The sequence below is a fragment of the Ambystoma mexicanum genome, chromosome 3q (genome assembly GCF_040938575.1).
Source record: "Ambystoma mexicanum isolate Mex_15411 chromosome 3q, UKY_AmexF1_1, whole genome shotgun sequence".
NCBI classification, from domain to species: domain Eukaryota; kingdom Metazoa; phylum Chordata; class Amphibia; order Caudata; family Ambystomatidae; genus Ambystoma; species Ambystoma mexicanum.
In genome coordinates, this window is record NC_090926.1 from 45971591 (window position 1) to 45995432 (window position 23842).

At 45.9% G+C, this 23842-nt stretch overlaps 1 protein-coding gene across 2 annotated transcripts in view; it reads right to left on the reverse strand.

The window, feature by feature from the left end:
* The window catches only part of CARD10 (caspase recruitment domain family member 10), a 356289-nt gene that overhangs the window by 35990 nt on the left and 296457 nt on the right, over positions 1 to 23842 (reverse strand). For both annotated transcript variants that reach the window (XM_069653039.1, XM_069653038.1), the window contains exon 20: positions 10263 to 10424. In XM_069653039.1, coding sequence (XP_069509140.1) covers positions 10263 to 10424 — 162 coding nt within the window. The remainder of the gene's footprint in view (positions 1 to 10262; positions 10425 to 23842) is intronic.

A 23842-nucleotide genomic window follows, 5' to 3' on the forward strand; every position in this document is an offset into this window, starting at 1 on the left:
ATTTCCGTTATTTCATACACGCTCTGTACTTCTTATGCTTTCTCTCTCTTTCCATTACATGTTGCTTTGCAAACTGGGTCTTTCTCCCGCTCTGCTCCAGTCAAACGCACGCTCCCGAGTTTCTCTCTCTGACTTTTACAGAATTCACCGGGCAGCGTCTCGTTGACAGGCAGCCTCCCTCTGGATATGCAGGGTTAAGGTCAGGGTCTCACCAACTGCCCCTCAAGCACCCTTGGGACTGGCATGGGTCTCAAGAGAACAAGCACTTCACTGACCGTTGCCAGCAGGATGCAGGCTGCCTTACTCTGACTCCTTGGAGGCACGGCTCCCTAGCCTCACAAACACCAGGCCATCATCTCGGCACGCCGTTCTCCTCCAGGATCCAACTCTTGCTGCTCTCTGCTCTTTGGCTTCTCTGGTCCGGAGAGCATCCCCAGCTCGCTCAATGATTCTGGCAGTACCTAGCTTGGGACTGAGAAGGGATCCCCTGCAGGTCTCAGAAACGCAGCCTCCCTTCTGCTCTCCCAACTACTCCTCTCTCTGCTCTCTCAGCAGTCTGCTTTTATACAGCTGTGCTTTATCAATGGGCTGCACGTGTGTGGTCAGGGCTGTCTGTCCTTCAGTCCTGAGTAAGTGAGTTCTTAAAGGTGTAGTACCCCTTTTCCTTCCCTGCTCTTTCTTTCTAATAAACTGTAGAGGAGAGTCAAGTAGTCAAGTGTGCACAGTTGTGGTCAAGTGCCTGACCTTGCCTGACTCTATTAATGGGACAGACTAATGGTGGTATGTAGAAGGCCTCTTTTTGCATCTCCATGTAGTTCCTATGGGTAATCCTCATTGATCTTACTTGCATCTTCCTCGTCTCAGTGTTTGTTGGAAATGGGGAGGGGGGAACGGGATGAGACTGAAAATACCCTGTAAAGGCTGAGGGAGAGTATGATGATTTATAACTGGGAAGGGGAGAATACTGTGTCTCTATACCAGTAGATGGTACATGTGGGAAAATGAGAGAAGATGTTTTACCGCAAACTAAAGAGGTTGTGGGAGTTGTAAGGGTAGATTGGCCATCAGTAGGAGGGGGGATACCGCATCTCGCACGTGGATACCTCACTCCCAATACCCAAGGACCCTCCACCCAGCTGATCCTCCCTCACTTGTCCACACCCAGGTTTTGTATCCAACAGCGATGGCCATCCCCTGGCCACCTGAGCAGGAGGTCTAAATTGACAAATTTGCAGTCTCCTCACACGTGATGCAGAAGTCCAAAACAAGGGATATTCATTGAGCTGTGTATGAAGATAGTGATGTGCTTACACTCCCTTGAATGTCCCAGCACAGAGAAGACTACAAGGTCAACTACAGACAGGAGACTTTGGCTTATGGTCAGACTGATGAGAGATGATGGACTAATTGGGAAAGTGAGGAATAATCTGATGTGACTCAAGCACCTGGGTTTCGTTTCGCTTGCGTGCTGCTAATCAAGACGAAAATCCAAGGATGGGTGGGAAGGCTAACCAATCAGTGGATCTATGGGGAAACCTGCTATACAATGTTGCACAGACCAATCCGTTGCCATTTTGTCCACTATAATCAGTATTATACGTATTTAGAGGTAGTTCAAGGCATGCCCCACAGATAAGGGGCAACCAATGAAATACTAACCTATATATATATTCTATAAGTAGATATGTTCCCCTAACCAATCCCTCCCATCAATAGGTTTTACACTTTGCCACGTAGGATGACTTCATAGATGATGCATATTGGGGTATAAGACCTCTGTGTAATCAAGTTTGTGTTTGAGTGTGCGAGCATCAGTCCGATGTCTGCCAGTTTACCCAGGTTCATTAAATTGAGAATAAAGTAGTACTTTGCCATATTCCTTGAGTCTGTCCGGTTATTTGGTTTGAGATATTTATTGGTAATTCCATCTAACATAAGAGACGCTTCAAGGTGCTAGAGCAAAGTGGCTAGCAGTACAGATGAATATTTGAAACATACTTTATATCTTGGTCGAGATTGGCCGCTTCATGCTCAAGATGGTGAAGCCAACATTTAGGTTTGTTTCAAGCCAGTGATGCTGAACTGTGATATTTTCTATTTCCCTCTGAAAATGCCAAAGTTTTCAAGGAAACTTTAACTTAGTGTTTGGTGTCCATAAAGCTGAAGATTCTCGGGAATCTTTGTGGAACATTCAGTCTTCAGTACTTTAATCTTTGCAGTCAGAAATGACTGAATAGCTTTGGAGGGTTTAATCTGAAATATTTTCCATGCCCTTTTTATTTAATATTATGGCCAATCAGATTGTTCCAAGAGCCCTGCCGCTTCTTTTGTATTTTTGGGTGCCGTGCCCTGAAAATATTGCATGGTGTACGATGCTCAACTGTTTCCCCATGCAGTAATTCAGTGTTGATAGTTTTAAACTCTCACAGAACATATCAAGGGAATAGTCTCTGACATCAGTGAAAACACAGAAAAGCTTTAACTTCGAAATCACAGGTCAGCGCTCTAATTTTTTTTTTTAGCAGCATCTTCTCTGGTAGTTATCAGCTGATGAGAGCATCTTCTCATTGCTTTGCACATTGGTGATGATGTTTTTATGTGCAATTGCAGAAGTGTTTCCTTGTTCCTCCACGTGAGTGGACAGACTGATAGAAGGACTGCGAGAGTCTTGAGGACGGCAGTAAATTCAGAAGTTCAAAAAAACAAAGTCACTGTTTCTCATTTTAAGCATTGCCTATAAAATACCCAGGGGGGTGCGTGGCCGACCGCGAGACGATGCGGACGTGAATCCACCTAGCTCTGTAGGCCACCAAATAATCCTGAAACGTTCAGCCTGAACCCTATATGGTATCCACCATACATATCGCCGAGCAGGTACAGGAAAGTCTCGAGCACACATCTGTGAACTTCTCAGCTGAAAACGCCCACCGATTCGGAAGATCGGAGTGAGTGAAACTGGAGGACACGCCAACCCGGAACGCAGTGCCTCCCCCGCAACCAGCCTGCATCAGGAGTGACGGAACGGACCGCGGGAGCTGAAAAAAGGGGAACCCCGGTCTAAAGACTGCAAAGGCCGCTGCAGACACGGCCGCCCCAGAGGAGGAACAACAGACCAGGAGGGCCGAACCCACGCGCCTGAAGGTACAGTGTGTTGCGAGAGAGCCTGATACGCGGGAGGGAGTGCACCACCCACGGGGCACAACGCTTTCAACTGAACTGTGTGCATGGTTCCAGTGCGGCTACCCGCTAACATAACAGCCTATACTTACCTGTAACGGCAACATAGCCCGCGGTGGCTCCCCTGGTCCTCCACAGACACTCCGCCGGCACACAGAACATAACAGCGTAAAGTATCCCGATCCTCCATGATCCCCCGGTTGGTGTGCCTAAGGCAAATGCTAACCGCATAAGTAGCGTAAAGTGCGGTGCGAGGCTGCGAGAGGCCTGGGGTCCGGCCGCCACGGACCCAAGGATGGGGACCCCGAAACTGGAGAATACCTGTTGAGATACAGTGAATCCACTGGGCCTACAACAGAGCAAGCCTGAGCAAAACCATAAACCACGAGCAACAAACCTCGCTGAAACCCGTGCTGAGAAACACAGCCGGCACAGAAGACTTGGTGATGCAGGTCTGACGACAACCGGACCCCGGTCCCGTGGACTGTACACTACCATATGCAGTGGAGAGTGAAAATGAGGCATTGATTACCCGTCCTAGGGGGAAACCCGAGATTTATCAAACGCAAACTAACAACAGCACAAACCACGGGTGCAACATTGCTGGATTAGTGCAGCAAGAAATAGTACACGACAGGCGCGCTACGTCCTGGCACTATTACCCCGAAATACCAAGTGCACACAATCCGGACATATAAGTGCTCCCCCTGGAACTCTTACTTGCCATGGGTAAGGATAAATTGAGGAGAGACACACTACAAAGCAAAATCGACCAGTTTGCGACGCAATCCACGCAAGAGAGAAGTGAACCCGGCCCTAGCACCATTACTGTCGACATGGATAACACACTGTCCTTGAAAGATGTCATGGCCGCAATAGCAGACTCACAAGCCTCCATGGACCAGAAAATGGACGGAATAAGCATGGACGTTTCGCTCCTTCATCATGACCTACATAAACTGACATCTCGCACAGGGGAGGCTGAGCAGCGCACCTCGGATGTAGAGGACGGTATGCTAGGGCTGCGTCAACAACTGGAAGGCGTCAAATCAAAGCTGAAATCGATGGAAGACAGGGTCGATGAGGGAAAAGGGATGCTCCAGACGCAACAATGTAAGAATCCTAGGACTACCGGAGAAATCTGAAGGACCTTGGAGCTGTTTCTAGAGGAATGGATCATGGACATGTTCGAACCAGACTCCTTCTCAAAATTCTTTTCAATAGAGAGGGCACACCGGATGCCCACCGGCAAACCCATCCCCGGCGCTCCACCACGCACTGTGATTGCGAAACTCCTCAATTACAGGGACCGAGACGCGCCGCTACAAAGATCACATGCTAAAGGTACACTAACATATAATGGCTCCAAGATCGCCTTTTTTCCAGACTATACACGAGAAGTACAAAGAGCCAGACAATCGTTTGACCAGCTTAAAAGACAACTCCAGGGACTGAACATCAAATATGGCCTCTTATTGCTAGCCCAACTCAAAATCTACCATAAGGGCACGACGGTCCACTTCACAGATCCGAAGGAGGCATGGAAATGGGCTGAGTCCCACATCAAAGGAGACTGGAAGACCATACATAACAATAAAAGTGGGAACCAACACCCCTACCCGGACCGAAGGCCGCCACCACCACAACAACCCGATGCAGACCCACCTGTAGCGGCCTAAGAATGAGTAACAGACCAGTCTGGGTATAGCAATCTGAATCCCCCTCCTCTCTTTACATTGCGCTAGTCCTAGTTGTGAACGCACATTGATGACTATATCCACAACACAGGACGGCATGAGGGAAAAGTAAGTTGTCCTAGGAAAGAGCCGCCCCCCTCCCCTACAGAGTTTGTAATTTGTTAGACTCTATTTTCTGGGGTAAGTTTCTCCAACCAGAAGATTTGAGATGAATGACTGAAAAGAGCGCCTGCCTTTGTGAGGGGCGACGTTAGTAAATTAGGTTGTATTTATGTTTGGGCGACAGGTACTTCATGTTGGGGTGGAGTATGGGGTGGGGGGAAGGGATAGTTTATGTTGTTCTTGCATTGATTCAAAGTTAAGATGCATTCACGAGATTAATGAATCACACCAATCAACACATGCCGTCATATGTCACCCCCAGATGGAAATACACCCCCTCTGAGACCAACTCCCGCATGGTGGCCCTTTGGAACAAACCTGTGAATCTGACCCTACAAAATATAAATGGCACCCACATTGACCTATGCACTATCCCCTGAGCGACCCAAATCCCTCAAACTGATCACATGCAACGTGAATGGGCTGGGCTCCATAATGAAGAGATGTCTTGTAATGCAACTCTTGACCAAACACTCCCCAGATATTGCCCTACTTAATGAAACATACTTAGCCAGAACTAATTGCATCTTCTTTCGGAGAACCAATTAACGAGTGGCACTACACGCGGGATATACTATGGGATCCAGAGGGACACTCATACTGATGCACAAACGCCTTCCATTTGAGGCATTAACAGTAGAGCGGGATCTCAGGGGGCGTTATGTGGTGGCCATCGGAACGCTAGGGGAAGAAACACTAGCCATTGCATCAGTATACTCTCCACCGGGGCTCGGGGAGGAGCTACTAAAGGACCTGGTTTTCCTCATGGCTAAACATCAACCTGACATATGGGTCTCAGGGCGTGACCTCAATGATGTCATGTGCAACAGTAAGGATCGCACCCACATTAGGGACCGCAACCCGAACACCTCGACTAATTTAGCCAAATTTGCGTTGGCCTTGGGCCTCCGAGATGTGTGGTGACATCTTCACCCTGACACTGAGGCTTACTCGTTTCATTCAGGGGCACACGGCTCTATGTCCAGACTGGACTACGTCCTCCTCCCAAACACTGACATACATAGGGCGATGGCTGCGGACCTGCTCCCCCGTGGCATTTCAGACCACTCACCCTTGATAATGGTATTGTGCATGCGGGGCGTGGCTCCCCCCAAATTGTGGAGACTGAAGAGTTATTATCTGGGCTTCCCCGAGTTTGTCGACCGGCTCACGGAAACAACTAACGAATATTTTGAAAATAATACTACCACGGTGGACGACCCTGTTATTATTTGGGAAGCGTATAAAACAGTGCTAAAAGGGGAGATAATCTCCTGGACGACAAACAAAAAAAAAAGGAACAGCTTCGGGAACTAGTGAAGGCGGAGGCCCAAGTGAGTCACTGGGAGGCCAAGTACGTTCTTGACCCAGGCCCTGAGACCCTCAGATCCTTTAAGAGCGCCGGAGAAAGGCTTCGGAACATCGAATTAGACAACGCTAAACACGCCCATCGAGAGTCCAGAGCCAGGATCTATGAACAAGGGGACAAAGCTGGGAGAATTCTGGCCTGGCTTGAGAGGAGAGATGAGGGCCAATGCCACGTCAGAGAAATTGTAACCCCGCAAGACAAAAGATGCCACTAAGATCGCGAAATAGCAAAACTTCTGCTGACTTCTATGCCACTCTGTACGGCACCCCGATATCTCCACTGAACCCCTCCCTCTTGAATGACATTACCCTGCCCCAGCTGTTGGAACAACAAAAAGCATATCTAGACTCAGCTCTGACCGAAGCAGAAATTGCTGTGGCTATTGCCCAATTACAGTACGGGAAAATACCGGGCCCAAACGGATTCCCGTTAGAGACCTGGAAGAAACTGGGCAGGGAGAAGCTGGCACCGTACCTTCATAGAATGTTCCTTGGGGCTAGAGACCAAGGTTCCCTCCCACCGGATTTGCACAAAGCCACGATTGTGTCATTCCCAAGCCGGGGAAACCACCGGAGCAATGCGCCTCCTATAGGCCCATTTCATTGCTTAATACTGAAACTAAAGTCCTTGCCAAACTCCTAGCGAACCGCCTATAGGTGGTCATTGCCTCCTTGGTCCATCCAGAACAATGCGGATTTATGCCACATAAATCAACACGTATGAATATACGACGCCTCCACATACTATTAGAAAGAGTCCCAGTTATAGACAAACCAATTGCATTACTAGCCATAGATTTTGAGAAGGCGTTTGACTCGGTTCGCTGGGACAGCCTTTGGGAAACAATGCGGAGAATGGGCTTTGGGGACACTTTCCTGGAATGGGTACAACTCCTATATACCGATCCACATGTGGAGGTGAAGGTAAATGGATGTCTCTCTGAGCCTTTCCCCCTTGGTAAAGGCACACGACAGGGATGCCCCCTGTCCCGCCTCCTGTTTGCTCTTGCAATAGAGGTACTCGCCTTATGGCTCCGCCAGAGCGAGGACTGGACAGGATTCAGATGGCCGGAGGGAAACGAGGACAGGGCATCCTTGTACGCTGATGACCTCTTGATCTATCTGGGCGACCCGATACGAACCTGCCCCATAGTGACACAGATGCTTGTCCGCTTTGGTGAATTTAGTGGGCTGAAAATCAACTGGAGCAAATCTATTCTTTTCCCAGTGAAGGGTGGCACACAAGCCATTCCCCAGAATTGCCCATCCAAAGTGGAACCCAGCGGATTTCGATATCTGGGGATTTGGGTATCAGGGGACCTGACACGCTATACAATTCACAACCTTCAACCAATCATGGACCGTTTTAGAGACGACGTCCACCACTGGAAACTTCTTCCCCTGACACTCATGGGCAGAGCCGCCCTTTTCAAGATGATTACCCTGCCCAGATTTCTCTATATATTGCAAAACGCCCCACTTGAGATTCAGGACCCCGAATTCGACCGCATTGACAATCTCCTGAGAGAACTCATAAGGGGGGGTCAACCCTGTATTGCACTGACCACGCTTCAGAGATCAATCAGAGAGGGAGGAATTAGCGTGCCCCACCTTCGAGCGTATTACTGGGCTTCCCAGCTAGCAGTGGTCAACGACCTACTACATGGGGACCGGGAGCTACCGCACATAAGGGCGGAAGTAGCAGCCCTGCACAACACGGAGCCATTACACCTGCTCTATCAACCCCTTTGTAGGTCCCCTCCACAAACAATGGCAGCACATGTGACTATGATCTGGAAACGAGCACATGCCTTCGTGGGTTGGAAAGATAAGATTACTACCGCACAACCGTTATGGCACAATGGCAACCTGTCGGAGCTTGGGAAACTTAAACCATGGTCCAAATGGGAGAAGGCTGGTATCACTAAGATCCGGGATGTCCTGGAGGGCGGCGAACTGGCCTCATTCGAAACACTGCGACTAAAATTCCAGCTCCAAACAACTGAACAATATCCCTTTACACAGCAGGCTCACGCCCTACGAACGCATATACAGACAGACTTGACCATTCCCGAGAACACACCCATAGAGCGCAACATATTCCCGGCATACATCCCTGTCAAATGCACCTCCATATTATATAACGCCATGTCCTCCTTTGCTACTCCAGAACATACTCACCTTAAATCCAAATGGGAGGAAGATGTGGGTATCATAGATCCGGAGGACTGGATCCAGATCCTAATGCACCCTAGGAAAATCCTGCATAGAATATATTACCCTAGAACGATGATACATAAATGGAGGCGTGCCCCAAACTCGTATTGCCTCCCATGTGGGAGAGAAACCAGAACATTTATACATATCTTGTGGGAATGCCCCCGAATCCAGACCTTCTGGGGTGAATGCTGCAAGGAACTGTCTGGAGTACTAGGTCGTGACATAGCACTAGACCCTAAAATACTTCTACTGGGTAAACCCGATGAAAACAAAGCGAACAAATGAGAGGGGCTGCTCCTGGCAACGGCCGCAGGACTGATGAAGTGAAATATCGCACAGAAATGGGGTGCCCCGGAATCTCCAACACTGGATCAGTGGGCAGATGATATGGACGCATGTGCAATGTTGGAACACAGAGTCTACAAAGCAAGGGGCTGCCACACTAAAGCTTCCAAAATATGGGGGAAATGGGAGTAACTTGACTCCCCGTAGTCTCTGATACCTCAAAGAATACGCTTTATGAATACATGGAGATGGCTATAGAAGGGAAACATCGGACTAAAATCATACTTTATTATTGATTCACTCTTTGAATGCATATGTTTATTGAATTTGTTTCTTTGTTTTTGATTGCTTGGTGATTGATGTTAAAATCAATAAAATATATTATAAAAAAAATAAAATACACAGGGGGATGGTGTCCGCCCTCTGAAAGAAGTGGGTGGACACCATCCACCGTCGTGTACCCTGGACTTCAGCCCTGTATTATCGTTGTTGGATCCCAGGAAGAAGGAATTTGAGTGGGATAAGTGGGGCCTGAAACTCATGAGGGTACAGGAGGCAGACCTTCTTATTCACTTCTGACTGCCCCTTTTGATTCTGTACTCGTTCCAATGCAAATGTGTTCTATATTTTCAAATTACTCATATTCCATTCGAGATTTCCATTATTCTCAAAAATAAATTACGTATGTTCACATGAAACCTTGCACAACCGTTCTCTGTCACAATGATGAAAGTCTTTGCAAGCAGCAAACACCCTCAAACCGAGGGCCTGATGAAGAGCTCATGAACCATTAAGATCAATCATAAGCATGCATATTACAAAAACAGAACCCAAAGTGATTACCTCAAAAAGGAAGTCCTTTCCTCTAATCTGAATGTCATCAACACACCCCCTCCTGAAACACACGCCCCTCATCCAGAAAGCTACACATTACCTCCTTCTTCATCCGCTCCCGATCAGGAGGTCATGTGTTTCTTGCATACACCTCTAGAGTCTGCAACTGCCCCCCCCCACAATGGATCAAGAACATACCTGACCCTCTATCCTTCAGATAGGCCCTCAAGACCTGGTTCTACCAACGCAATAGACACTGTGGGCACTGCCTCATCATCCTGGTCTCGCATCCAGGAGTCCAAGTCAGTGGTATACAGTGTGCTGAACAAATTCTCATGATACTCATGACAAGTAGAACATAATCAGGGACTGCAAACAGAAGTGCAGTTATACGCATGTTGCTAAAGCCATCCGCCTTATACAAGGACTGCATGTGACGATGTCAGTGTCCCCTCGGATTGAACTGAATGTGTGGTACTAGCGGTGAAGCTATTCTCAAGAGAGGTCATTCTGTATTACCTGATGGGCAGAAGTCGAAGTCGAGGCTTGATGCTGGTAGCTCCAGGAAGCAGCGGATCAGGCCTCTCGCAAGAGAGCAGGGTGAGAAGATGACCGGACGGCAGGTCTGGGCACGGTGTGGCCAGAGGATACTGTAGGGTTTGGGGTCGAGTTTCTCTTCACCTGTAAAAAGACAAACACAGAAAAACATCATCCACCCAGTCAGGCACCAGAACACATGTTTTTGCTCGCGCAAGCATCCTTGCGATGGGAGGCAAGCCACCTCCACTCCGTCATTCCCAATGGAGATGGGGAGTATCTCAGCTCCCTTTCTAACACTATGCATATGATTAACACGCACAAAATCCTTATTCCTCCATTTTGTATATGATTTAGCAGTTTAGAGACAGGGTGCATGTCAACTATCTTAGTGACTCCATGTTGTCTTCAGAGACTCTCTGTATGATGTATTATTATTCACATTCTTAGTGTTTCATATGATTCTGTTCCACATGCGCCTATCTTGGTTACTAGTAAAATAGGTGTGTTAGGTGGATACCTAAAGGAGCACATCCACTCCCTTGCCAACCCCACCACCAACTTTCCTCCAACAGTTACACTTAGAAAACCCCCCTAGTTCCCCTAGGGGAAAACTCCCCTAGCTTTCCTAGGCACACATTGTACATCAGCCTTCTACATTCCAAGACTGGGCCCAGAACTGCATCCCTCAACCAGCACCATGTATGCTAAGAGGCATAACTTGCCACCGCACATGGCACCTCTTAGCAGCAACAATTCATGACTGGTTACCAGACACCTCCCTCCTTAACAAGAGTGGCGTGCACTGAGCAGAAGTACCTGGAAGTACGTCTTTACCTCAGGATGCTCTTTCCCCACTGTGGACTTGCTTTGCAACATTGTGAACATACACAAGCCTTTGGAGAGTTAATTTGGCTCCCTATTGCTTACTTCTGTTAAGACACGCCCACTTGCCAGGCTAAGCTACAAAATTGCCTGTTCATTCGCACCAGCACGCGCGCACCGAGCGGAAGTACCTGGAAGTACCTCTTTGCCTCAGGATGTTCTTTCCCCACTGTGGACTTGCTTTGCAACGTTGTGAACATACACGGTATTGCAGACTTTATTCTTACAATTTCATTGAACTATTCCTCAGTGAAGGAACGAAATTAATTGCATTCTGTTTCTTTCTCACTTAGAGCCTTTGGAGAGTTAATTTGGCTACCTATTGCTTACTTCTGTTAAGCCACGCCCACTTGCCAGGCTAAACTACAAAATTGCCTGTTCGCACGCACCAGTGCGTGTGCAGCAAGCGGAAGTACCTGCAAGTACCTCTTTGCCTCTTCGGATTCGAGGCAACAAGATCTTCCATTGCTCGCAGCAACTTCTGGCGGTTGCATTGAAATGATTCCCCGCACATGGAAAACCAGCATGCCCTGTATCAACCTGCCTGCTCTGCCGGTAAGCGATAAAGCCGTACGGCTGACTGCAGTGCGCTCGAGAGCTGCAAGTTATTCATGCTCTACACCCTTGGGACGCAAAGATCGTAAAGCATTTAGAGCGCCCCCGAGTGGAATCAGGAACTTTGATATCAGAGCCTTCTGCAGTGACACACTCTCAAACCATACGGCTAAGTTTGCAGGCGTGACAGGGCAGCAATCCACAACTAATGAGAGTATGGGAAGAAGGCAGGAGGCCTTGCGAGTAGAGAATTTGGCTCACGCAAAGTCAACCATCACTCAAACACTGCTGCCCTTCAAGACACCAAACTTAAACGCTCAAACGAAAACCACCAAGGACAATGTTTAAACATGGTACCATCAACAATAAAAATAGCTGAGCCCAATTTGTCAATAAAGTCAACCACAGCTGATGAGGCAATGATTAAGTTAGATCCTAATGACTCCCTTTTTTCAGCTAAAACATTACCTGAAAATGTGTCTGGTTAACCTGTCATGTTCCCTGATGTCAACTACAGCAGTACAGATTCAGCTATTTCTTTCATCCATGTCACCCCACAGAGACCCGAAGCAGTAACACATAATGTAAACACTTCCACGCAAATGGCGTCCACTGATAAACTACCAGAGGTCACACTACAGGCAATGAACCTCGCAATACAATCACTTGGCAAATTATTTGAATCCTTAGATAGGAAGCTATATAATCAGGCAGATCACCTGGAAAAAATGCATTTGTGGCAAAACTCTGTGGGGTTAAGTTTGAATTCTAAATTGGGCCTCTGGCACCAACTCACCACCCTGAAAGCGACAGTAACTTCTATTCCTTGCCAAACTGATATAGAGCAACAGCATAACACTCTAACACCAGCACTTGAATACTGTGGCAGAAAAATTGATACAACCATGCCATTACCATTCATAGATAAGGTAATCTACGAGGGACCGGCAGCTGACATCAACTCGATTAATCTAAGCACTTCAACCCTAAATCTGTCGGAATCAGTTGACCCTGTGGTAGGGAAAAAGAAAACTGACACGATATTCACTCCAGGTATCCCCACTAAAGGTAAAAAGACTGCATCAGTGAAATTAACCAAAAATCAGAAACTAGTCAAGAGCTCAGGGAGTTCCACATCGAAACAATTTTTCAAGGCAATTATGTTGCCCAGAAAGAGCGTTTCAATTGCTTCCCAAGCTGTTAAGAAAAAATACTTACACCAATCACAAGCAAACAAAAGGGGAGATAATTTGTTCAAACCTGTGCATGATTACATTCCTTTGGATGAACTGGTAAAGGAAGTTACCAACTATAAGACCATACATGCTGAAGCCACAAAGAGAAGTTCCTCAACTATCCCCAAAAACCCATAAAGTAACAAACCAACTAATGTAGGTAACGGAAAGGCGATTGATATGCACAGAGTAGAAATCCGCAGTGGACGCTGATATGGCGGGCCATGTGGCACTAGCTCCTGTAGCCATAGGCTGCAAAAATGGGCCCTTGCAGGTGGGAGAGTTACCCAGTGGTATTAAACCACTTTGCATTGAGTGGGATCAAGGTGTGAAGCAGCAACTCCATATATCTGGAGCTTTTCCGACAGAACACTTGATGCCGGTCCCAGTAGTCATACCGGATAAGAATCCTGCAATAAACCTCCCAATAATGACACCGGTATTCCGTGCCCCTCCAATCTCCCATGGCACACTTCCGAGTTTGGACAATATATCAGCTCCTCTGGACATCTCAGGGGCCCCCATGCGTCTTATTGAGAGCGATTTGGGTAACTTCAAGGAGCAAAGCACCCTCAATAGACAAGTTGAGAGGTCCAACCCGCACAAAAGTGATCTGGTTAATGGTGCCCACTCTTTAACTCGTAAAAAACATGCTTCTCAGTCCTTGGTGTTGGCCTGTAAACCCTCTCCTGCCATCCAATATAACCTCAATCGAAGGTCAGAGATGGCTATATTCTCGGATGTAGATCAGCTAGAGGATATCATATCGACGGACATCGCATTGGTTGAATTCACAGACAACACACATTTAAATTCTGTCAGACTGTGGATGAACTCGCAAGTCGTCCAAAATCTAATCTGGCAATCAAGGGGAACTTTATCTAAATTGGGCTTCATCTTGTCTGTGGATGCATCCCCGTTTGAAGAGCTTCCCTCTGATAAGGAAGAATTTCAATTTGAACAAATCAAAACTGTAGCGAGCATCAAAGTTGGTGTTCAACAAAATGTCAAGCAATGTCAATGTAAATGCAACAGCAATCAACACTAACTAGTCTCTCTGCCTTACAATTATGACATCTCTCTCTTAAGTTGGAACACAAGAGGCTTCAAACATCTGCTAAATAATGACCAAAGTAACATAGGCAAATTCGACATAGTTTTACTGCAGGAAATGTGGTTGACTCAGCCTTCAGTTTGGGACAACCATGATATACACTTAAATCCGGACCTCAAACCCTTCCAAGGGAGACCACCCTCAGGCTTACTTATAGCTGTAAATAGAGTCAAGGGGTTCTCATCCAAAATCTGGGCAGCTCCTAATAAGTACATACTGCTAATAAAGCTAAAGACGCAGGATACTGCCTATGCCATACTTAACATATACTGGAATTCAGTGGCATTGTCGGATGACTGTTTTTTTAGAGATCTGAATGCTCTGTTGGACCTAGCGGCTGCAGATCAAGAGACATCCCACCACATATTAGCGGGTGATTTGAACCTTAACTGTTTTGACCTGATCAACTCGCACAATAAGGAGAGACTGCATCGGTGGACCCGCTGGTTGAAATTCGAGGCTTATACATGTTAAATGGGGCTTTTGATTTGGACATATCCCCAGAGCCTACATGGAGCCGAGGCTCCAGTGCAACGACCATCGACTATATCTATTTCAATAATGTTTTTTTACCATTAATTAAGAATATCTGTGTGGTAAAATCTCTTATGAGTGACCATAATGTGTTAACAGCAGAATGGGAAGGGAAAGCTGGAAATCTAGTTAGTGAGGTTATGCAACAAAAAGGATGTTTGGTGGTTAACTTTGGAAAGAATCGCCTCTGATGGTTGGAAGATGCTCTGTTTCACTTCAACCAAGACTTAACTCAACCATTGAGTAGTGGAGTAACACAATTGGAAAGTGTGGGAATAAAGTGTGGGAATAGTAGATAGCGATATGATGTATCTATTCCAGCATACGAAATTAAATATAACTAGGCAACAACATCATTTGAATATATATGATAATGTTGTAAGAACAAGAAAATCGTTATATCGAGCAGAATTGAGAAAGCTCGCCCATTGTCCCCCGACCACCAGAGACGAGCTCTCGAAGAGAATCAGAGCTGATTATAAAAAGTGGATCAAAGGTCACAGATCACAGCTATACCAGAGGGACGGTGTCAATATGTCAAAGATTTTGGCAAATAAAAACACATCCAAGATGTGGGCTATAGTAAACAAATCTACAATAGGGCCTCAAATGGCTATGCAGTCCACTGCTGTTAACACACATCAATGGGTAACACACTTTAATGAATTATACTTCGTCCCAAATGGCTGCGATACTTTAGAATCGCTCAAAATCCCCATCAAATTTCACCTCTCCTTTCACCAAGATGATATTCTTCATCTCATTAAAACAGCTTTGCTGTTCCAAAGCAGTGGCAGTATGTTCAAATAGGTATAAACAGTCCCTATAATAACATCCTACTCTACTGACAGGGATATCAATATGTATAATACAATAAAGAGTAAGATAACACGTCTTGTTTTACTTACATCCAACCCCCTTTACACAGGAACTCTATAAGGTTTTCCGGCATCACTAGTCCTGAAAAAATGGACCGTCTGCTATGATTGATTAAAAAATGTGTATAACAAATTTTTATTCAAATAATTCGAACTGAATTTAAACATAAAACACTACCCTCACCTAACACAGTGTACTAAACACTAAAAAACAGTTACTAAAACATGAAATACAAAGTTCACTTATTTGCATGACACAAAAGATATCACATAACATAACACAAAAAAATCTCAATGTGTCTCTAAAACAACAACCATCCCAACATGTTTCTGTTCTTCACTGCCCAGTTCGGGCGAACATTCTTCAGGGGAAATTTTTTTAAAAAAAGCATCCACTAATCTCTTCAACACCGTGCTGAAAGGGTAGTTTCAAACTTCTATACAGGCAAAGGAAGGAAAGAACCTCCGAGCCTTTAAATGGTGAAACTTCAAAGCGCGTCACAGGATGACAAATTCGCTGGTTTCTCGCCAAATGAGAGACCACTACTTCACAAAAGCGTCATAGTCCGCTAAAGTATCGCCACACCTTCACAGATGTAGGGATCAAGACTGTAACAAGCAAAGCAGCAATCAACGTGTTTGAAAAGGAGAAATCCACACAGTCAAGCCGTAAAGTATCAATCTGTACACTCAGAGGGATTAAATCACTCTAATGGCAGCTTCCAAACGCGCACAGCCAACACTGAATTCCAAAGCAGTGGCTCCTGACGGTTTGTCAAATTATACATCGAAATGTCATCCAGAGATTTGGGCATCTATATTGCATAACATCTTTTCAGCTACAAATTACACCCAGAGTCTACCTAAAACTTGGTCACATGCGATCACAGTGCCCATCTACCAAAAGGGAGATCGGCAATCACGAAATAGCTACGGATCCATCTAGCTTTTAGATGTGCCAGGCAAGATTTATTGTCGACTATTGCTCAGAGATCTAAATGTGTGGACGAGTAAAGAGAATCTTAAAGATCCATTTCAGTTGGGTTTTGTTACGGGTCTAAGCACAATCCCGAATATTTTCACCCTAAACATGATTAAGTCTCAATGTGCTGCCAGGGGACAGTCACTTTATTTAGGTTTCATTGATTTTCGGGCGGTGTTTGACTCCATAGATCGAGTACTTCTATATGAAAAACGAAGAAAACATAATTGCCCGATCACTTTGATATCCCTGATAATGTTATTTCATATGGAAACATCAGTGCAAGTTCGAGTAACCTTTGATGCCAAATTATCTCCCCCAATTGCCAAGCGAAGAGGATTAAAACAGGGCTGTACGCTTGCTTCCTCCTGTTCAACTTTTTCATATTGGACATGGGGGAAGCCTTTGCCAACTGCATTGGTGATCCTCCGAGGCTAGGTACCCAGAAAATTCCATACTTATTGTATGCGGATTACCTGTTTTTCCTGTCGCAAACACCAGTTGGTCTCCAAAAGATGTTGCACCAATTTGGTGACTATGCCAAAGAAAAAAACTTGGTGATAAACACTAGTAAGACCCAAATAGTAGTTTGCAATAACAACTTGAAGTAAAAAAAGGGGATTGTATCTTTTTACCGACAATAAAGGTCTGCAAGGGCCAAAAGTTCTAAAAATGCTACCACCAAAGGTTTGAACAACAAAAGTTCGAACCTTTGATGGTAGCATTGCAGGTAAGTTAAAAAAAAGACTGCGTGGGCTGGGGGGTGTCTCCCGCAGTACCCCGCTCACTATACTGCGTGGTGTAGTGAGCGGGGTGTTGCGGGGGAAACCCCTGCAGCCCCCGTAGTATGTACGTGTGTTCGCATGAGAAAGGTGCAAACCTTTGGTAGTTCGCACCTTTCTCATGTGAAGGTTCCGACCGCAGCAAAATCAGCCGCGGTCGGATCACTTAGATCCCAAAAAAGTACAAGCACAAATGGACTTTACAGGGAAGTGAACTGATACATGTCCAGCATTATAAATACTTAGGTGTGATCCTCCAAGATACAAATAATACCAGTTTGTACACCTTAAAACTCAGAAGCAAACTACAAACATTAATCTCGCAAGCAAAAAGTCTAGCCAAGAGGTTTGGAAAATATTCCCTTAAGCACATAATGACATTTTACCAAATGAAAGTTGTCCTTATTTTACATTATGGTGTGGAAGCTACACCTCCCAAAAAACGAAAATACTGGGACGTGTTGGAATACAAATTGGCAAATCCTGCATTTACCTAGCTGCACTCCTGTACCCATGATACGATATGAACTTGGAGCCTTGTCCCAATAGTCTCAGGTGGTTTGGAAGAGGTGTGCATTATTCCGCAAGTGCCTTGTAGGCCTAGAAACACCTACCCTTCTAAAAGTAGTGGCCGACTATTTGCTGATATCTGGAAATGAATTCCCCATAACTTGGCGTAAATTCACAATGAATGCATTAGCTGACGCCTCTGCCACCCTGGATTTACTAATTACCAACCCTGGGCGTGCAAAAATAAAAATTTACCAACACGTTTGGACAGTTAATTTAGCAAGGTGCACCCTATATAAAGATTTTGAAACCTTTCTGTTTGGGAGCAAGAGACACGGATTAATGGCTGAATACTTGATCAAATGTCCATCCCCACATAATCGCACACAATATATGCGATTCAGACTTAACCTGTGGCACGCTCGCGAAGTGTTCTGTAGGAGGAAATTGGTACCCCCAAAACAGAATGATTGTCGATACTGCTTGAATGGAAACAAAAGAGAGACTTTACAGAATCTCATTGTGGAATGTTCTGAATTAAATCTGATACGTGAAACGTTCTTCAAGAAAGTATTCGACCTGCATAGTAATTTACATTATGATCGGATATGGCAATTGACCTTCTCAATTCCAAGACTAGCAGTGTAAGTAGCCATAGTACACTATTTGGAAGTGGTTTTACCACCACTTGAATAGTGATATAAAAACAGGCGAAAATTCTTCTTTCCTTCAACAATGTTTAATGAATGGGCATATGTTTTCATTTTGCTCTGGTTTTCAAACTGCCGAATGGCTAATAGACAGATTACTTTGTTTTAACTTTTTGCAATAATGATTGTAATAATTTTTGGATAATTTTGTATAACACGTTTGTAATGAAAAATATTTGAAAAGGTGACTTGTCGACTAACCAAATAAAAAAAAATAAAAAAAAGAAGAGTGGCCACGAAGACTCCCATTCATTGCGTCATCAAAAGATCAATCTACAAGAATCAAGCGGTACACTACACAGTATGATCAGCTGACAAATGGCAGAAAGCCAAGGAGAACGCCTCCACCTTAAAATATGAGAAATGTAGGAATACATGAGAAGCAACCCACAAGTCAAGAGAGCACAATGGAACATAAAATTGTGAACTTCAAATCCTCACATCTGGAACAAAGACCAACCAATACAACCTGCAGTAAATTCTGGAAGTGGCACAGACCGTGTGACAAAGTCTCATGATGGAGGCTGGGTGATGGGACTGAAATGGCCCTAGGGGACAAGGGCCAACACCCGCACCCTGATGGGAAGTCCTGGAGGAGGTACACAAAGAATGCCCCTAGTCTCCTCGTGGTCATAGTGGGCCACTTTTTTGGCTTTGGTTTGATAAGTTACTTCACAATGTGGCTAGGTGTTTTGACCAGTGTTAATGAATAAATATTCTTTAAAATGCACAATTTCCATCACATTTTATTAAAAAACTCCCCTTGGGTACTAGTTTCTCATAATGCCAGTGCTTACCCTACTTAAATGTCAACAGCCATAGGGGATGGACTTTGTGAATGGAGCAACCCCTTGAATCAACATGGTCAATCCCAGCCTGGGTTTGCCTGTGGGGCCCACACAAGCAAGACTATTTAGATTTGGAGCCCTGGTTCATATGGACATAAGGTTCAGAACAGCTTTGCGTAAAGAAGCAGATAGTTACCCCAAATTTTGAACCCAGACTTCATTGGAGCAGCTTGTCCCTCAGATAATAATCAAAGAGAGGGGCCACACAGTGATGACATGACTACTGCTCTTCCCCCACACTAATACTACACCAGCTCTGTTCCAAATCATAAAGGTGAAACAGGCACAACCCAACAGTTAAACCTTCTTCTCTTCTTTTTGTAGTGCAGGCCAAGCGCGGGAAGTATCTTCAGGAGGGGTGTGACCTGATACAGTTTCAACAGCAACAACAATAATAAATTGGTACCAAAACTGAAGAATGTCCAATTACTACTGCATAGAAATAGGGACTTTAATAACTATCAATGCAATCAACTAAATAAAACCATTAAAGACTCACCCCTGTCAGAGGAACACAGAACGCAGACTGTGGATAAGAAAGGGATCTGCGCGTTTATAGGCTTAAAGGTCACTATGTTCCCTTAAAGTGAACCAGGGGGATAGGGCCTCTTCAAAATACGTTTAGTTCTTGTCTGGGGTGGTTGACAACATTGAGCTGGGCTTCTATGTGCTTTTGCTGTGTTAAAACTGATGCCGAGAAGTTCGAGTCATGCAGCCCCATTGCTCAATCGGTTTTCAGTCTTTTTGATGTGCAGGCTCCTGTTGGGTCGAGTCAGTGTTCAAGAGATTCGAGCCAATGGCTTCCAATGGTTCAAGGCAGCAGTCAAATCAGCGGCAAAATGACGCTTCTGCTGGGTCGAGTTGGTGGGTTTCAGCATGTCCAGTTGGCGTTCAAATCACTTACGACCACAGAGTGGTGCCAGCCATTGCCCTGAGAGGTAGCAGTCCAATTCATTGGGTCGGCCTACCATCTGGATGGCTCAAAAAGGCAGATAAGCAGTTTGAAGATCTGTGGAGTGTTAAAAGCAGCACCATGGCTCCTGCAGTGGCTTAAACTGCGTCGAGTCTGGCAGAACAAACTCTAAGACGTGTCAGGTCGGCGAAACATGGTTCCATCTGCTTCTGGAGTTCTGAGTTGCTAGGAGGCCCAATCCAGGGTGTCCAGGATTAATGTGAGTCCTTGATTCTACACGTCCCCTCCAGGGCGTTGTCTGGCACCTACAGTGGGTCCTTGACCTCCTGTGAGTAGGATCCTGGCTCTAGTGCACAGACTGAAAAGAGGATTTGGTCCAACCGCAGTATCACCCCCACTGACTATTGGGGATGGTTAGGGATTTGAGATTGCCTCTGACTTGAATGACTTCTGTCTTCATCTCTTTGGCAGAGAACTTTGTAATATGCTGTATTCCCAAAAGAGGACCACTGAATCCTGCTTCTTCTTGTGAGAGTCCAAAGATCAATCAGAGGCTTTCCTCTTCTTCTAAAGGCACAAAGTCACAGGTGATTGGTTCAAAGCAAGTCTGCAATAAGATGTCCAATCTAGGTTGTCGTATTAAGTGTCCTTTGCCCTCTGAGATCCTAACCAGCGAACTTTGTATGTAGGAAATGGGGTGGGACCTGAAGTTATAGAGAGCCCTAGAACAAACCAAGATGGTGGAACCCCTCTCTTAGCCTTCCTCTCTCCTCTGGCTATTCTAACTCAGCCCCTTCTCATGTCTGCTCAGTTCAAAAGGCCTCCATTGGTCACCACCCTGGTATGAGAGTTTGTTATTTAGGCTAGTGTTGCCTTTGATGCACCAGTTCCCTGGATGTATATTAGCTGTCACTGCTCATCAAGCTGATACTAGTATGATATCAGATTTTTTTGGTTTTATAATTATGTCATTATGGACACCACATGTTATAAGCATTAATGTTTCAGGCAACTTATTGTTACGAGTGTATATTTGGCACTTGATCAAGATACCACCCTAAATGTACAAAATGCCATAGAAATATTTTTGGGACATGCAATCCACTTTAAAATGATTAAACAGGCAACTAGTAAATACTTAAGGAACATCCTTTGTTGCCTGCCTTTTATGTTCTCACTAAAAGACACAACGACCTCCAGCATCTGCCTGGTAGACCAATAGTGTCAGGCACTTATGGTTTATTACAACCATTAGGGGTTTATATTAATCTTTGCTTGCAGCCTCTAGATCAGAGTACCTTTACCTATATTCGTGATTCCACAAATGTCATCAATCAAATACATCCCTGAAATAGTGAATATGTGGATTCCTCTCACCCTTGATGTTAAGAGCCTATAAACTGCTGTGTCCTCAAAGATGGATTGAGAGCAATTGAATGTGCTCTTCTGGAAACAGATCATGTAGTGGGTAATAGGATGAAGTGGGAGAATGGAAGACCAGGCTCCCGTCCTTCACCTCTCGCGCTTGGCCTAGAGGGTCACGGCCCAGACACCCGCCGCGAGAAGAGTTTGTCCATTTACCAGACGACCAGGTACCCTGGTACAGGAACATACGGATGTGTCCACCTGCTTGCCCAACAGCCCGCACTGGCCATGCCGACACCTGCGGCTCGGATCAGCTAGATTAAAAACCACACGTCGTTAGAGATGCCATGACGACCTAGACAACGGGAAGCACATCTGTACAAGTATACACACTTAACATTTCCACACCAATCTACACGAAGAACATACTCAGTGCTTTCACGTAGGCGACAGGCATATTCACGGACGTGCATCTTTATTATTTTTACATAGGCTTTCAGAATGCAGAAACGCAAGATGCATCATGAACTCATCTATAACGCTTGCTCACGCTTCCCTTGAAACCCGTTACCGCCATGAGAGGTATAATGGAAACACGATACTGGTCATGGAAATATATGCTACTATAATCTAAAGCACCTATGCACCAAACAGACTACTTAAGCACCAGGCCCGAGTAGGCCTCAAACAAGAGCTCCCGTGGGCATTAAAGCAAGAGTCAGGTTGCTGATCCTGCAGAAGGAACCCGATGGAGCAACCAGCCAAGGTCGCAATGTTGCAAGCCCACACCCAAGAACAAATCATCAAAGGCACGATGTTGCAACCTTGCACTCCGCGTACCAACGTTAAAGTCATATCTACAAATTAAACCAGACACACAGTGGAAAAGCAATATTAATTGTGCAGAATTCTGCCTCAAACACGGTCCCGCCTCACGTGACCAAGCCGAATCTGACGAGATGCCAAAACCCAGGAGAGAAAAGGCGTCTGGGTCCCTCACTACGAGACACAGGCCGAGACACTTGAAAGGCTCAATGGACACCTGCTACAGTGGGAGCGGTCAGCCTTCCACCTATGAATAAATCCTCACATTGTCTGCACGTACCCATATTGAAACATTGTTGCAAACACAGGTACACCGAGAGCTGGGAACAACGGTGGTCCCAGGCTGGGGAGCTCACGGATGCACCAATCAGAACATGGGGCTCTTATCTCAGACGTCAGTAACATTAGCCAATCCTCAGGAGCCTTCATGTAACAATTCTTATGTATCCAATTATAGGGACAACCCAGATATACCACCTGACTACACCTTGTCCACTAATATCATTCTCTATATGTGTACTATACTAACCCTACCACTCAAGTAACCAATTAAGAGCGGCGATAGGTTTTTTGTTAACTTTCTGAAGTGACGCAAGTAGCGCGTCATAATGCAGTAAAAAGGGCCTGCGAGCCCCACGATTGTGTGTGTGTCAGGACGAACGCGTACGCTCCTCGACCCATCCCTGCCGTTTGCATAATAAACAGCAGAGTCGCCTTGCTCCTTGTGTGTGTCTCATACTCTATCTCATCTGGGATATACGGGAGGAGTTGGGGCCTCCCTGCCCGGAGGTCTGCGGACGGCCCTGCCGACCCCGGCAGAATTTCCCCCCGACAAGTTGGAGGCACTGCTGAGATCTGTTTAAGATCAACTTTTATTTTTAGTTTTTCCAGGCACTCCCGTTGCGAGGAGGCCCGGCGGCGCGGCCCCCTCTGCCGTTGCCCCCTTCTGAGGACTACAGGACCATCGCGGAGCCGCGAGAAGACCGGACAGCGCAATCCGGATATTGGCCCTCGGGAGCCGGTTGAGAAGTATCCCGCCCGCGGTCGGCGAGTGTCCAGACGTGGTCCAGACGAGGGGAGGTGGCGAGCCGCTTGGAGGGTGCACGCAGTCGAGCGGCCCTGCATCGAGAGAACTTGGTGAGCATGACACGCGCAACAAGCAATGCGAAATTGTGAGGGAGGGGGAGGAAGTAAATAAAGGAGGAGGGAGGTATTGTCCAGATGTGCGGTGAAGGTTTAACTGAGCGTTGCTAATGGAATGAATGGTAGTGAGACGAGTGCGAGAACAGTCGGCTAACGTTACGCGAAAGAGGGGGCGGGGAACGAAAACATCACGTACAGCCGCTCGTAACAGTCAGCTAACGTTACGCGAGAGAGGGGGCGGGGCACGAAAACATCACGTGCAGCCGCTCGTAAGAAACTGATG